At 38.8% G+C, this 17,276-nt stretch overlaps 2 protein-coding genes across 2 annotated transcripts; one reads left to right on the top strand and one right to left on the bottom strand.

Moving 5' to 3' along the window:
* Positions 1–570: 570 nt before the first annotated feature.
* On the bottom strand, positions 571–2,232 carry LOC139715470 (nephrin-like). The gene has a single exon (XM_071627043.1). It carries the CDS (start codon positions 2,230–2,232, stop codon positions 571–573), a length of 1,662 nt encoding a protein of 553 aa, XP_071483144.1.
* Positions 2,233–5,629: 3,397 nt separating this feature from the next.
* Positions 5,630–17,276, top strand: LOC139715504 (galactose-1-phosphate uridylyltransferase-like). The gene is made up of 11 exons (XM_071627073.1): positions 5,630–5,660; positions 7,224–7,393; positions 8,513–8,591; positions 9,376–9,424; positions 9,934–10,063; positions 11,095–11,151; positions 11,449–11,571; positions 12,438–12,570; positions 13,077–13,160; positions 13,827–13,981; positions 17,147–17,276. The coding sequence occupies exons 1-11, from the start codon at positions 5,630–5,632 to the stop codon at positions 17,219–17,221; spliced, it is 1,086 nt and encodes a 361-aa protein (XP_071483174.1). The 3' UTR covers positions 17,222–17,276.

Genomic DNA, 17,276 nt, shown 5'->3' with positions numbered 1-17,276 from the left:
GAAAGAAACAGCAGCATTAATCTTGCATAATCTATTGCCAATTTGGGAACTCCATCTTACTGTGAGAGGATTCTGCAACCCAAGCAATTACAAATGAACCGCAAAGTTTTTAAGATTGATAACAAATTTCTACTCTACCTTAAGAAACACTAACGATGATTAGTAAAAATCATAGTAAAAACTATTTACCACAAAAAGGCAGAAATATAGTTCCTGGCACCTGCTGACCTAAATTGTAGACATGGCCATGCGGAGCGAAAATTTTCTCACTAATATTTGACGAGTTGGTTCCTCTGCAAGCATCCGTTCATTTTATTTCACTTCCCAAACGAGGTACAACACTATTGACAAACTAGGTTTCCTCCAGTGTCCTCGCGTCAGGAACAGAGCTCCTCGGCATAATTTCAGTTTTAAGGAACGAATCTGCATCACTTATCAAGTCCCTGTGATGTCATGCTATGACGAAACTTAACTCTTATTTGGTAGGTTTAAATCAACAGTGTAAACGTTGTATATTATGTTTTTTTTTTTTTAAATATAAAATATAATGTCCAAAGGAAACTTATCTTTTCATAACCTAAGTTTAGCATACGCGACGCCATCTGAATTCGATACACTAGACGTTGTCTGCTTGGCGGACGAGTCATTGTTATTTTCCACCAAGTCTAAATCAGCATAAACTAATTCTACTTGTTTCTGTTTTACACTGGAATCGTTATCTAAAGCTTTGTTTTGACTCTGTCGAAGCTCTGCCGGTCTCGACGCTTCTTCATTAAGCATTGTTTCTTTACTTTCGCTGCCCATAGGTTCGGGGCGAGTCAAGGGCAACGGACCATCGAATCCTATCCTCTCGTAATTCGAGGTCGTTTTCTTTCCAAAAAGTTTTAAAGAAGGAGGCCGCAAACAAAGTGGAATGGCGACGCCGTTGTTCTGGTCGGAACTCACTCCTGTCAGTGCTGACTCGGCTGTCGAAGCCGTGGTCGAGTTGCTGTTTGGTCGACTCAATTCTGGAACCTCGCAATTCAGACGCTTCACTTTCATCGGCTTGGCATAGATCGGGAAATCGTCCTCGACGAGAATCTGTTGCGACGTTTTATAGCGCAGTGAACCTGGAGCGCTCTTGTCCGAGGGGTAGTTGCTACTTCTTCCCTTGCCACAGTAGGCGGCTATCATGATCATCAAAATCAGCAAAACTAGACCCCCTGCAGATGCTCCGGCAATGGCTGCGATGTTTGAAGTAATGAAAGGATGAGGCCCGAGTCCATTTGGGGTCCATTTTGTTCCGTTTCCCTTCTTGTCGTTATTCGTGGATGTGGGTGGGGGCTTAGTCCTAAAATTGGGAGGAAGTTTAACGGTGAGGGTAGAGCTAGCCCTCCCTTTCAGTCCAGAAGTAATACTTGCCTCACAGGAAACTACAACTCCATTTTCCCATGCTTGGACATTGTGGATGGTCAGAGTTGTATTGGTTTTATCCAGTGTATACCGAGGAGAAGACACTCTGCTACCAACAGTCACATAGTTAACAAACCAGCGATAATCCGTCACTTTGGGCACTCCAGTTCCTCGGCAGGTGAATTGAGCCGTCTCTCCGTGTTTTATACTGATTTCGGGCGGAGTCAGCTCAACAACAGGTTTATTCTTTAGCACCATCACCGAGCACGTTCGGGGGTAGGTCAGAGCCGGTGTGGTCGCCGAGCAGGTGAAGAGAACCCCGTTGTCCTCCTCCTCCACCAGTCTCTGGATGGAATTGGAATGCGCCGAGGGACCCTTGATGAGCTTGTCCTCACGATACCAGGAGAGTTCAGCAGGTGGGTCGCCTCCTTGCGAGGTACACGTCAGCGTGGCCGTTTTTCCGGGCGTCATGCCTTCGGCGGCTGGCTGCACCTCGCAAGTCGGAGACCCACTAACGGGCGGGACCAGAACTACCATTCGCGCAGACAGGAACTTATTTCCGAAGACACAGCGGTATTCCCCCTTGTCAGACTTCCTTGCATCTCGAATAGTCAGGAAGTACTCCCCTCTTTTGTGGTCTCCAATTATTGAGTATCTGTTCTCCATCACAAACGAGTATATGTTCTCGTCGTAACTGATGTACTGCCCTGTGTCGACATGGAACCAGTAAACCACCTCATTGCCCTGGTTTTTCACCGAGCATCGAAGCACGGCCGTCTTACCTTCTACAAGTACAGTGTCCGTCGGGCCGAATTTGAATGCTGCTCCAAAACAATCCATGTAGTTTAGTGTTAGTATGAAGATGACGAAGATGCTGCATTTTGATGTCGAAATCATGACGAAATGTTCCTTGGTAAACAAGCGATAGTAATCCTGGTAATCACATCCGACAATGATTAGGGTACCTCTGTGCAAAACAACCGCACCAGTCTGTCCTTTTTGATGATGAAGTAATAAGCAAGATGTTCATGTCATGAGTCCTTTGCAACAAGCTCCACAGTCACAACGGATATGTGAAAGGAGTCAGCCGATCACCTGTGGAAAAGTTCGATTCCGATGGAAATTAAATGCCCTGCTATTGCCAGCTCGTGACAAGTGTACGCACGTCTAATCCAATTAGGCCGAAGTGAACGTTCCACTTTCCACCGCTCACCAGGACGGACTGACAGTTCTCCAACAAATTGCCAAACTCTCATGCCGATTTTGCTGCGTCCGGGCGCTCGGGACTCGGGGAACGCACTAAACCTAGTCGACTCTTGAGCGCACGCGCGGCGATACTAGACTCTCAAACTTCCTTTGTGTGCGAGGCTGCGAGTATACTATATAAGCAGACGACGGAATTATCGTCATAAGAAAGCATTATGTAGTACATCATTAGTGATACTTATGTAATGTGTTGTCTCTGTAAAGATGCTTGATGGCCACCAGATGAAATTCAATTATCCGCCAATCTGATAATACTTGATTGCTATGTCCATTAGGGTAGAGCTCACGGAGTCACGCGTCCACTTAACATGCTTAATGAATGATTCTTCATCATAAACAACTGAATAATAATGTGAATAATTCAGTGGGCACAAATTTTGCTATTACCTTCTCCAAGTTGTCATGTTCCATGTTGTTCTCCAAAGGTATGTTGTCATGCAGATTTATAATCTATGTCAGAGGTGATGATATATAATGCTTTGTTGGTACTTGGTGCTGTTCTTTTTATTTTCATTCTTATCTATTTGTTTAACTCTTTCATGCCTATGTTATTATCATCATATACTTCTTTTTAACAGCGATGTTTATTATACTATTGACAAAAGGATGGACTACTTTCGCCGAAATTCACAAGTTTCATGTCATTAGAAAGTGCAGATAGGGATTGAAACTTTCATTTTATACACGGCTGACGTTAGTTGGCGCTATGCAGTAAAGCTGTGACTATATGCATTGACATTTATACCAAGGAAATTACGCATAGGGGAAATGTAGTGTGCAGAACACAAAATCATGGTACATCGGTGAAAATTGAATGAAATCGCAAAACAAGAAAACAAACGAACAAACAAAACAAAACAAAAACAAGGAGTATTGGTAGGCGACCTAAAAGTGGTCTTCTATTAGAATTGTGACTCAATGAGCCGGGTGACTGTGACTCACGCTTACCAATGCCGTTCTTTTTTTCTTCTCTTCTTTTGCTGATCTGTTACAATGTTCGTTTGAGTTAAATGCGGAGGTTTTATGAATCTCTGTGGTTAAACGTCACTCTACAGCTCTCCCGATGTGAGAAGTAAAATACGGTGACTGTGAAATCACTCTACGACGTAAGTAGATTATTTACACACCGATTTGGACCCTTCGGCATCTCATTAGGTAGTAGCTAGCTTATAGTTTGCAATTATAGTTATCATACATTGTTTATGCCTGTAATTTCCGGGCACTATATTTTTCTTATTTTTTCTTCGTCTACGTTTGCATTGAAAACGTTATTGCGTTGGAGTACGGGGTCTTCCCCCAAATCAAATCAAACATTTAACATAGGTCTTTATTTGTTGTTCAATTCGTTTATTATGCATCACAATGACTGCAGCCTGTGTTTAAATCGTCACCATTCCACAAGAAGCAAACATATTGGGGAATCAGCTTCCATTGACAGACAACCATATACGACGAATCATTATATCGGTACATGTATAAGAGGTAAGACGACATTTGCTCCTGCGACATCATTGCTCTGTTCTTATTTTCTCTAAGGATTTAGGGTTAGTGTTAGGGTTTGCATAGGGGTTAAGGTTTAGTTTGATGTGAGGATTAGAATTAGGCCCAGGGTTAGGGTTATGTTTTTGGGTAGAATTTATGTTTGGCTTATATAATCGTGCAGATATTTCATAGGAGTAATAAATGTATGGGAGCAAATGTCATGAAACCGGATTAGGAGTCTCTTTGAGTTTACAGTTATATGATTGTGCAGTGTTTCTGATGGGGAGGTTTACCTCTTTGCTCAGTATGATTACTCTTTGCCCACCAGCTGTAGTGATACAAGAGGAGCAGACAGATAGTCGTTTATTGCGTGAGAATACTCAAGCCACCAGCAAGAGCCAAGACCCGTGCACGTCGCTCGTTTCGACTCTCTTTGGTTTGTATAATACGTGACTGTTAGTGCTAAGAACTTAGCGTAGGTGGTGGCCTTGCAGTAAGACTACCAGATGCTATACAACTTTTTTTTTTTTTTGGTAGATTTAAAAACAAAAATTATTTTTAGGTGCTGTAGGCCCTACTCTCTATACAGTGCAGTGAGGGAAATTTGGATCCAACCGTACCTCAGCCTATTATGTAGGCCTTATAGGACGACGCCAAGAAACGTTATAGCTTCCTGATTATTCATTTTGCAGCTTTTTTCTTGATTTGTTAAATAGATAGACCTATATTATTCCACACTTTTTTATTTTTAGAACTTTAAATCTATAGTGCGCTTAGAAACATTGTATTAAGCGCATTACAAATGTAACGTATTATTATTACTATCATTATTGTTATAGTTTATAGATATTCCAAACCAAGATTCTACAAGTGACATCATCTGGCAATCGTTGCTAAAGTACTATGATATCATGTGACTAACAGAAAACATTGCGGCACCTTTCCCTAGACTGAGCATAACTTGAATGCTTCGATGTTTTGTCAATTCTTTTGACCAGAAATGTTGTATGTTATTCATAATTATGTGAAAAATTGAGCAAAGAAAGAATTGAGCAAAGATTCTTTTTTTTTCACACGATCGATGGAGATTGTGAGATGCTTTTTGCAAAAATCTTAGCGAAACTTCACAGTTTCATGTTCCCTTGCCTAATTTTCATTCCGTTTTGATCAAATGTTCACTGTTGAGCCTTTAAAGAATTACTCTTTCTTGTCAGTCTAACTTTCAACTGGTCCGGCATTTTTCCTTTTATAAAGGCACTCTTGGCTACAAAAGCTCATGGGCTGCTCCCGCTCACGTTCTCAGGCTACCATGGGGTGGGGGTGGGGTGCGCGGGGGGGGGGGGGGTGCGCCAATTAGAGCTGTGAGGTGTAAAAGCGACTTGAATGCAGGCTAGGCAACACGATTCATCGCGAAAAGTGATCATCTTTCGTGCAAGCTAGGTCTAGTTACGTCTACAACACGTCTAATTGTTAGGACTTCGACTGGACCATGGCAGCAGTCACAACGTTTGATTTTAACGGTACTTGTCTTAGTATTTAAACATTTCCGAGACTGCCATCTCGAATAGCTTTAGGATGTGTGAAATGCAAGGGCTGAAATAGTCACACGATTCAGCTTGCATACCACTTACTGTAGTCCCATGTGCTTGATTTTGTGTTGCCTCTTACAATATATACAATAGGCCCAATACTAGAACGATAATAAATTTTATCTTTAAATCAATTGGAAACATGAAGAATAGGGATCTAATTCAAAGTAGACCCTAGACAAATTCACATCTTGATCTTGATTCACAACCCTGCTTTTACCAGAAGACTCTCCACTTTTGATATGTTAACTGATAACTCTATTTTGAGTAAATTTAGATCTAGTCTAACTCTAGTTCTAGATCTTGCATGGTCTAACCAGTGACACTGACTGCAGTGTTCAATCATGGATGTTCTATGAATAAATTTATAGTATTATTACATTAACAACAATTATTTAAAGTAATAATTGATCGATCACCACTCATGCCCTCAAATGTTTGTGTCTGAAGCCTAACAGTTGCGTTTACCGCATTGCTCTGTAGTTTTTAGGCATATACACAAGGGCCAAGAAGGAGCTTAGCCCAACAAAACACTCTGTCACAGGCAAAAAGATATTCAGTCTGTTTGAGGTACACTAACTTGTTCTGGATAAATTTCCCTCTCTCTGTACACTGGAACGACCTGAAGTCTCTACAGGATCACAAAGTACTAGACCTACTACGACTTGTGTGTACTGATGATGATGATGACGATGATGATGTTCTTAAATTCCCCTTCAGACAACTCAACTGGCATTCATATTAAGTACGGGTATCTGTAACTCTAGCGATCGCAGTAAGATTCAGTGAAAACTTGAGGAAAATAAACTGTTCCTCAAAAAAGTCATTAATTTTTAAAGTCTAGGTAATCCTGCTGCTCTCACAAGATGGGAACTTTTCCACAATTTTTGGTGTTGTACTTGTAGCAGTGTGGAGTACAGACAATATAAACAGAATTTCACAAGTCCTCTTTTTCTATTTGATGTGTGCATTCCCTCCCCTTCTTTATGCCGTCCAGAGGAGTAAAGTCGGGTGCTCCCTCTGTGTTTGAAATATGATTTTTTTTTTTTCAAATTCTTCTCATACTGTGGCATTATGAAGTGTCGCAGAGTCCCCTTCTGTAGAAGAAGGCAGCACATAAGGAATCAACCAAAACTCAAGTAATTCATAAGTTTTAAATGAATGGTTTGATTTTCATCAAACTTTTACTGAGTTTAATATTCCCTAATCTTCCAGCATCTGCTGAGCTTGCATACCTGCTACAGTGCATTTCCATCACAGCGAACATGGTTATAACAAAATTCTGGTTGCAATGAAATAAAAATGCAGGCTGCACCATCATCGGCTCTATGTGTTTTATTGTTCATTTGTTCGGTTATCACTACATTTCTACAAAACGAAAGAAGACTACTGGTCCAAGGGACTTCATTATAATGGGAGCCCACTGTATATGTTTTAGGGAACTTGTCTGTTGATGAGTGGAGTGTTAACGCAACTGTTTTGTCTATCTCTCAGAGCATCAGCATATACGATTCAACCCCTTGAAAGGGGAATGGATCTTGGTGTCACCTCATCGTATGAAGCGGCCCTGGAAGGGACAAGTGGAGAAGCTGCCTGAGCAGAAGATACCCAGACATGACCCAAAGAATCCGCTCTGTCCCGGTGCTACGAGGGCCCATGGAGATGTCAGTTCAGATTTCATCTTCCTGCTTATAAATATTTTGCCCATCCCATCCATCTGTCTTTTTTTCTCTGATATAATTATTTGTGCATGATACCTGTGCTGATCAATTTGAAAACATCTGTCATGGAAATTCATAAAGTTAATGATGTCCAGCATCCACTGGTACAAGATCAGATTTGTTTTGCCCCTTAATACAGGATTGTTTATCTTTGTTTTCCAATAAACAGATGTATAGTATATTTTCTACCATTATTGGCAGCAACTTTATACATTTAATTTTTGTATTATGATGTGTTGCACATTACCTTGTCTGTCCAATCGCATACACCCATATGTGCATTTATTTGTTAAACTACTCATACACTTGTGTACATTCAAGCCTGTTATGAGGATTACATGTATGTTTGTTATGCTTGAGTCTTCGGAGAAAATATGACTGTTTTATTGTTTTCTCTATTTAATTCCTTGTTCAGAAAAGTATGTGTAGAAAGAGAGTCACCACTTCTTCTGAAAAGATCAAGTAATGCTTGTTCAGGATATCCTGTAGTTCTGTCAACTTTCTTGACCAAGAGTTAACAGATAGACGACCATGTGATAAAGTTGCCACACACCAATACCCTTGCCATGTCCATTTAAATAGATTTTCCAAAGCAGTATAAGCTATCTATACAATTTTTCCTACCTTATTTCCACATAATACCTTAATTGTGTCTACCACAAGAAAAACAAGCAAACAAACAAACAAACAAAAAAACAATTAGAAAGCTTACCTTCAGACAAATGTACTGTAGTTTGGAGTAAGGTTTTGATGTTCAGTTGCATTCAGACTGCAAGGAGAGTACCATTAGGCAATTAAAAATAATTGGGCCAATTTGAAATACCACATTAGCATGTCTTGTGGAAATTGAAATGTTTAGACTTTTGAATTGTCTTAGAATTTGAAATCCAGACATGTAAGTTTCTTTATTTACAATTTTTTGAGCATGTACTCTGCAACTTTGTCAGGGTAACTCGATCAGGCAACATAAATGATGATCTCAATTTTGTACATCATGACAGTACCGGTAATTTGCTGATTGCAAATACATTCTTAGTGCCTGTTGTTTGAAAACTCACACAGGTAAATCCAGACTACCCAAGCACCTTTCTGTTTGAGAATGACTTCCCTGCTCTTTTGCAAGAAGGAGCCCCAACACCAGGTAAGGTGCTATTTGCAGGGCATCCATCAACTGCATGCTGTATTCCAGTATGTTTGGGTATGTGATGTCTGTGTAATGATTCATGGCTGTGGATCAGAGACCAGAAAGCAAAGCAATACAATGTTTTGACATATGAGGAGATAGCTTCAAGAAGCACTTAGAATGGCATTCATGGGCAAGCAATGACATTGAAGCTATTATTAACCCATTCTGTACACGAACCAGGTGTGGCAGGTATCAACCCTATTATGAATTACAAATATGTCAGAGGCAAGGGGTTAATCAGTCAGGAGCAATTGAAAAACATGTGGCTGTTTTTTTTTTGTGTGTTTTTTTTCAGGGATGACAGAATGTGTGTGTTTGTATTGCATATCTGTTTTTCCCATCTCTGCTTACAAGTATTGTACTTACTGCACCCCTAAATAAGATGATGCTGTTGTGAAGAGTAGGTGTACTGGCATTCTCATTTTTTTTTCTTTTAGTTTTTAGTATGTCCATGGCAGGAATTTACAAGTAGGTCATTGATAGTAGCAGATCTGTTGTCAACCAGTAATTTATCACATCTTATAAGCTTTAAACCTGTCAAAGGCTGACTGTGCTTCAATTCATGCTGTCATGTTTGGATAATGAAATTCCAGATTCTCTACTGTTCTTTACCTGATCCATGTGTGGCATGTTTTTCCTCGTTTAGAATTCTGGCAGATGTAAGTAAATGAATTATCAATGATTTACTCACAACTGATGTCATGGCAAGATTCTTTTCATGTCCTCTTTGCTTTATCAGGGCCCAGTGAGCATCATCTACTACAGTGTGCACCAGCAGTTGGTACTTGGTATGTAAACAATTCCCCCATTTAATCCAGTTTTGTCTACTGCATATTGCTCGAGAGTATCTCTCAATACACTATTAAAAAGCATGGTCCCCTCTCCCTTTACTTTTTTGTTTGTTTGATATCTTATACATCTCTAAAACTTTCCTTTTTGCTTCAGTTAGGGATAGGATGAGAGGGAATGTCTTTTTGATTGAGTGATGACTGTGTCTTCAGTTTATGTTGTATGTACTTGTTTGTTAAGTTCCAACATTTTCAACTTAAAATGGTTAACATTAGCAATTATAGAGAAACCGAGCTGTCGTAAGCTTTACTGCCTGAGTTTGTATTTTCCCTAGATATGAATTACAGACATATTGCAGATACATGTCTATGTTACTTGTGATATTGCAGATATTCAGCAGGAGGTATAAGTAGCCTTTTTCAGTTTTTTCAGATCAACACGTTAATAGACACATATTCATCTAATGTTCTCTTTTGCTCTTTTTATCACCTCTATTCATTCCCACCAGTCAAGTCATGTGCTTCCACCCTTGGTCGGACATAACTCTACCTCTTATGTCATTGGCTGAAATCAGGGCAGTGGTTGACAAGTGGGCGGAGCTTATCACAGACTTTGGAGCAAAGTATAGATGGGTTCAGGTATGTGTGATGACTTGGAGTGGACTGTTGCTTGAGACACAGCCCACTCTGCTGAGTGACGTTTCGAAAGATGAACTGAAAAAGCATCCTAATTGCTATTTTATTGCATTAAAACTGAAAGTTCCTTAGGCATAATTTTCATGTTGTTAATTCTCAGAATGTACAACTATTGTGTGTCAGAGCATGTGAACAGTCAGATCTATGTTGCAGCAAAGGGAAATGACAAAGTGGAGAAAATGTCAAAACTTGCTATTGCTAAACAGGTGATATGTTCCTATCTGAACTTGATTCAGTTTAAACCTTTTGCCTCCTCATCCATTTCAACAATGTGGCATTACAGACCACCTGTTTAGAGGAGATAAACATACACTCCCAAAGGGCCTCTTGACATTTTGAAAATGAAGTAGAATATACCTATGTTGTCCAATCATAGCCGGGAAAGTTTTCTTCCCTTATAAGTATTCTCAATGTATCAAATTGTTAAATTAGGTATTTTCCTGTGATTTTTCCATGCTTTGCCAATTTCAGATGCCTTGTTCTAGTTTGTAATTTCATGGATGAGAGTACTTTTTTTTATGAAGTTGGTATCTCAAAAAGATATTTGTTATTATTTTCACACAAATATTGCCAAATGTTCCATGTTTATAATATAATCCAAAAGGAAATAATGATTTTGTGTTATGGTTGAAGCTGAAAGAGGAGAAGCACCTGCAGTTGTGCATTCAAGTTTGTGAATTCTAGTTATGCAGTGCATACTGACATCTATGAAAGTCAAGTTCTTGGCATGCCTAATGTGAATGTATCCTGTTAAAAACAACACAACAGACAAACTTATGCAAAAGAAACTAAAGCTGGCGGAAAAAAATCCTGTTACCCATGATATACCATGTTAGGGCTTTTGTAAACTATCTTAGAGTACGTGTTGCATGAATTACATGCTCCAATTCAGCAGGCTTTTGTATTCTAGCTATTTATGTGACTTATCTACAGCTTCTGTTTTTGTGTTTTTTATTTTATGCTCCCTTGTACAGATCTTTGAAAATAAAGGAGCCACTATGGGGTGTTCAAATCCTCATCCTCACTGCCAGGTAAGCTGCTGGTGTATTTTTTCAGTAGAGATAGCTTTTAGAATAAAGTTTCTCTGTCACATTGATTAATGTTTCTTGCATCATGTGCCAACATTTTCAGTAAAAGCTACTCCTTCTTCTTCTAGTAGTTGCACTTTCCACCATCCCCACCATATATTCAATAATTATTTGCTTGTCCATGTGACCTTCTCACCAGAAAGTATAATATTTGAATATGGCTTATCACGTATGACTCTCACATGTGTGCAAATCTGCTCACCTCCTGAGTTTTTACTCTTTCTTGCATTGTGCCGACAGATGTGGGCCAGTAATTTCATGCCCAATGAGCCCAGGATAAAAGATGAGAAGCAGAGAGAGTACTACAAGGAGCGGGGCACACCGATGCTGGTCGATTATGTCAATCTGGAGGCAGAGAAAAAGGTACAAATATCAAGCCATTTTGGTTCAGTGGATAAGCCCCATGGTCTTTCAACTCTGAGGTTTCTGGTTCAAGTCTGCAAGCAGTAGAGGTTTTATCCACAGGCCAGGCATTTCATCCTCATTGCCTAGTTCTTCAAAGGGGACCTACATCTGTCATTTTCACATCCAGTCCCAAAATATGCACAAAAAAGAAAAAAAAAAGAACAAAGATAGAATGTGCCAATGTAAGATGGAAATATTACCTCTAATCTTTTAATATGTGTGTTGCTTATTTGAAAGTCAGTTACAAATTGAGTAATTTAGATGCTTTTGATTATTCTTCAACTGATGCAAACAATTACATGTGAACAGGAAAGGGCTGACATGAAAGATATCTTAACCCTACCTTAAAAAAATAAGGAAAAAAACACAATCCCCCCCCCCCCCCCCCCGCCAAAAAAAAAAAAAAAGATAAAAAAAATAGATAAATAACAAACAAACCACCACTTACAACGAGTAATAAATATTTTAATAAAAATGCAGCACCAAACCACAGTAATAGGTTTCTGGTATTTGATGTGTTCCTAAATAGGTCTTTCAAGAAACTAAACCAGGATGAGTGCATGAGTTTGTTTCATTTCTGTCTGAGAAAATGGCTGGATAGCCCATATTCAGCTGCAGTGGCTGGTCTTCCATTGGGTCCAGTTGGATGTAAGGCAGGACCACTTTACCGGGACCCTGCTCTTTGTGATGAATAAATGAAGCGGGATCTTTTACGTGCGTGAGATGTGACTCTCTCATACACGGGACTTCCATTCTATGCCTATCCAAATGGCTGGCTACTCAACTAATGTGCCACGCCATATATGTCATTGTCATTGTGGCAGGAACGGATTGTTGTCGAGAACAAGTCCTGGCTCGCTGTGGTGCCATACTGGGCGACCTGGCCCTACGAGACCATGCTGCTACCACGGCGACATGTCCTGCGGCTACCAGACTTGACCGATGAAGAGAGAAATGGTGAGTCTGACCACAGTCTTTTATAGTAGATAGCCAGAGAAACTACTCTTGTCTTTAGTTCTGAGAATACAAGTCTTGGTTTCTGGTTATACATCTGATTGACAGGTTAATTGTTTTGAGTGGAGTTTGCATAAACTAACTGATGCTACTTGGAAATCCATTACAAACATTTTCTTAAGTGTCACTTCTAATAGCTTGCCCTATTGCATTCACTATTTTTTTAATGGATATATCTCTGACATGATTTCATGATACTGTTCTTGTTCAGTTAAATAGTATCAAAACAAAGATTTTGCTTTGATATTTTGTATGGTTCAAGAGTTGATGTTGCAACCCTCTTTGCATTGCAATAGACAACAGGATAGAACATAATGCAATTAGATTAGATATGTGTCTTGTACTTGAGAAGTGAAGGATTAAAGAGTCTTCTATGTTGAAAGGCAGTTTATGCTTGTAAGAAGGAAAAATTAAGAATGCTTTGTCTCAAATTTCAATGTTTCAAACAGACCTGTCGGATATAATGAAGCGGCTGCTGACAAAGTATGACAATCTCTTTGAGACTACCTTCCCATACTCAATGGGCTGGCATGGTGAGTGATTTCATGTATTGGTTTGTCTCTTCACCTGTATGTTTATGTTTGTTTTGCCCTTAAAACCATTCTTTTCAGTTTTCTTCCTGACGATATCTTTTCCTTTTCCTGTTAGACTCTCTGTCTATCTATATTATACTCATATCTATTAGTCTATCTATCTATCTATCTATCTATCTTTCTATTTATCTGTCTATTTACTTATTCATTTATCTATCTATCTATCTATCTGTCTGTCTATCAATCAATCTTTCTGTTATGTACACAAATGTTTAAAACATTTTGACTTTCCAAGTAAATTTGTCTTCATTCTGGTTTATTGTATTTCCTGCAGATTCTATTAAGGTCTATCATCATTATCATACATCTTAAGAAGGAATAGTGTAATATGAGGTAATAGTGATAATAGTACATAGTAGTATTGATAGTAGTAGTGGTATTAGTAGTAATGGTAGCAGTAGTGGTAGTAGCATCGTCATCACTAATTGAAATATTCCTGTCACTATTATTGTCATGTCTTATGTTAAGAAGCATCCCCCTGTAAAAGTGATGCATATATTTTTGTAGGTTGTTTGTTGGATGCTACAATGCACAAACTGATTGATGATTTGTGTGATAAGTATATTGATATCATGTCATTGAAGCTCTCTACTGAACCTCTTTTAGGTGCGCCTACAGGGGAGGAGCTCGATAAGGACAACAGCCACTGGCAGCTCCATGCACTGTACTACCCCCCTCTGCTGAGATCTGCCACGGTGAAGAAGTTCATGGTTGGCTATGAGATGCTGGCACAGTCTCAACGGGACCTCACAGCTGAGCAGGTAAACATTCTGACTCTGCGATTGGTTTACAATGCAAAAGTCATGAAAAGTTGTTGAAATAAGTTGACATCACATTCCTACTCTTGCTTGCCCCTGTATGTGACCGTCCATCGCAAATCCAACAAAAAGTTGCCTTGACATGGATTTTTAGATAAGGGCAGATTCTGAAAGAGTAGACTCTAAGCTATAGAATGACTTGTAACTCAATTCAAATGGACTCTCCTAACCTATCTAGATATTGGCAAGAAAGCACCCACTCTGGAAAAGTGTGAAGTGAAAGAGGCTCTGAAGTACAGGGTTTATTCAAGTGCTTAATCTATGCCAAGCCATGCTTGCTGTGTGATGAATGGGACTAAAAACAGGATGTAAACCTCCGGAACAACAAAAATGAAGAAATTATCAAATTAGGCTGAAATTAAGCATGATCTATCAACACATTCTGCCCATGGTTAATGCGAATTTTCAAAACAGTAGTATTATTCTTTCAAAAGTTATTAGAGTTGAAAGTGAAGAGTGTGCAAAAAATTTTCAAGAAATGAAAAGGGCTTCTGAGACATACCTGATCACACTACTCTAAAAAAAGAAAAAGAAAATAGTTTTAGAAAAATTGCTGAAAACCCACTTTCCCATTCATTTTACTCAAAACTTAAGAATAATGTAGAAGAATAGCTCTTTCAGAAAATATGGAAAGCTAAAAACTGACTTGGTTGACCTGTTTCACCCTTTTTGAGTCCTCACGTAAAATCAAGGGGTGTGACTTTGTGTTGGTTTTGTGATGCACGGTCACATGATATAGTAACACAGTAGGAAACATGTAGAATTCAAAGGGTTTTTGTTTTGTTCTGTCTTAACACTCATAAGTACTTCACTTGGAAGCCTGCATGAAGGTCTTCCATGCAGTGTTTACCCACTTGATGTCATGGGTAATCTTCCTCAATATACACATTGCTTACTACATGGCTTGGAACAGTAAGCTTGTGCAAAAACAGTGTACACAAAAGCATGCATATCGGAGCACCATCCTAAGTAGGATAATGTAACACTAATGAATAATCTTTTTTTTTTCTCTCTCTGCTTGAAGAATAAAGTCCTAATTTTTTGCCTATTTGTTTCTTTTTTGATATCAAGGTAGTCCCTCATTTGTCTGGTTTTTTTTTGTTTTTTTGTTTTTGTTTTTGTTTTGTTTTTAGGGGGGAGGGTTTGATACCACTGACAATCTTGACTATACAAATACTTCAAGAATTCATGACTTGTTTTCCCTTGGGATGGACACATAAAAACACATGCTAACTATCTGTGCTTTACATGAAACAAGGGAAGTTTCCCAAAGTTGTTTTCTTGTGGCTAACCTGTTTGTGAGTCACCTGAATTTGGCTAATCAACAGACAATGTTTGCGAGATGTTAACGTGGTATGATATGATCTGTGTTTCTAATGATTTTGACTCCTCAAAATCAACATATCATAATAAAATGCCTTTAGTTGATGAACGTTCCTTTCTTTGATAGTTATATTTTTCTACAGTAGGGAAAAAAGGGCTAATGATAACATTTGTGTAGTATGTCTTGGATAACCAAACAAGATTAGTATCAAAATTTATGCATTATTTCCTATTATATTCTTCATTAATGAAATCATGTGAGCTGATTGGTCTACATAGCATCATGTGACTAAACATAACATTTGCTTTGTTGAAGACAAGATGACGGTGATGTTATATTCATGGTATACTGCACTATGTACTATCATGAATGTGATGTCATTCGTTGATAGTGTGTTTAAAGTGCTATCGGTGTCAGCCTCATAGACCACTGTGTGTATTCATGTCCACTGCATGCGCATGGTACACTGTATGATTGTCTGTGCTGCAATATGCAAACCAACAACACAGCTAGAGGAATATTTTTGTAAGTGAAAACATCTTGTAAATTTTATTTAGAAAGATGTGTTTGAGGATATGAAACAAATAAATCATGCACAATTTCGAGACTGTACTTAACATTATGGATTCCTCATTGACATAAATTGCACTATTCCTGTAGCCAAAGAATCCATAATTTCAACTTGTGGCTGTTAGTGAATGATACATTTGTTTAACCCATTGAGGACGAGTCCCGAGTATACTTGGGCAGGTATCTATGGGAAATGCGTGTTGTAGCAAAATCAGTCCGTTCTCAACGGGTTAAAAGCTGAATTCGTTACCCTCATGTGATCATATGGCTGCACAGCATGTCCTTTGAAAACTTACTGCTTCAAGTAAAAAGCTACTTCATGGTAAGGTTGTCTTCATTCAGTGGAATCAATTCTAACATATAGAATGTTAAAGGTTTCCATGAAATCAGGCCAGAAAAAAGAAAGTTGGAGAGTTTTATGGTATCCCTTTTTTTAATGAAACTTTGACATTGATAGCAATCACGTATGCAAACAAGATATTAAAAGTCATAACGTCACTGCCTGACAACTATCCAGTATGTTTGTACAAGTAGTTATAAGAATTATGTTTTCAGTCAATAATAGATTCTCTGCCCCTAAACTCCTCTGTCCTGTGTAAGTCACAGCTACAGACTGTAGTTTGTCATAATAACCCTGCCTGGCTGCCGTCATTTAATACTACATGATGGATTTATTCTTGTCATGTCATAAGAAGAAGAAAACGAGAGAATTTATTACAGATTTTGTGTGCATGGAAATCAAGAGATATGAGACCACCGGGAGGGCATTTCATGAAGTGTTTTGGTCAGGTATTCTTTTCTTACAAATTTGCTTTCAGCCAGTCAGATGCAAGAATTTCAGGAGCTTATAACAGTTTGTCAGAAAAAAAAAAAATATCTGAGAAAATGCTTCACCTCAGCTGATTTGCCGTGATTTTGTGCAGATGTTTAAAATTGTAAGTGTAATGTCCAATGCTGATAAAAATGGTGCTGTTCGATTTGTTTGATTTTTACAGTATAGTGTTCGTAAAAGTTAATTCCAACATAGAGTGGCTGTGATGATATTCCATGTTGATTTGTTCAGATTTATAGGTGAAGACATTTTTCCCTAACCCCTGTGTTTATGAATGAAATGAAGTGCACTGCCTATTTGTAGCTCTCTATGTGCTAAAAATACAATGTAGGTGAATATAGTAAATCATATCTCCTGCTGGCATTGGGTCTCACCATTGCAGGCAGCCAACAAACTGAGGGCCCTGCCAGAGGTTCACTACAAACTGAAGGATGACACCCCAGGAAGCAGCTCATAATGGAGAGGATTTACAGGACTTGCCGTGATTGCTTGCATGGTGCTTTTACTCCGAA

This window comes from Diadema antillarum, unplaced genomic scaffold (genome assembly GCF_040938485.1).
Source record: "Diadema antillarum isolate AM-2024a unplaced genomic scaffold, OU_Dant_1.0 scf00000049, whole genome shotgun sequence".
Taxonomy (NCBI): domain Eukaryota; kingdom Metazoa; phylum Echinodermata; class Echinoidea; order Diadematoida; family Diadematidae; genus Diadema; species Diadema antillarum.
The sequence above is the reverse complement of the archived record's forward strand: the minus strand, read 5'-3'. Positions and strand labels throughout refer to the sequence as shown.

Excerpts from the sequence above, each read along its gene's own strand:
- LOC139715504 (XM_071627073.1), top strand. The coding sequence starts at position 5,630 with ATGGCAGCAGTCACAACGTTTGATTTTAACG. Across the intron at positions 7,394-8,512 it reads CTACGAGGGCCCATGGAGAT|GTAAATCCAGACTACCCAAG; the intron begins GTCAGTTCAGAT and ends AAACTCACACAG. Across the intron at positions 13,982-17,146 it reads GGGACCTCACAGCTGAGCAG|GCAGCCAACAAACTGAGGGC; the intron begins GTAAACATTCTG and ends TCACCATTGCAG.
- LOC139715470 (XM_071627043.1), bottom strand. The coding sequence starts at position 2,232 with ATGGATTGTTTTGGAGCAGCATTCAAATTCGGCCCGACGGACACTGTA.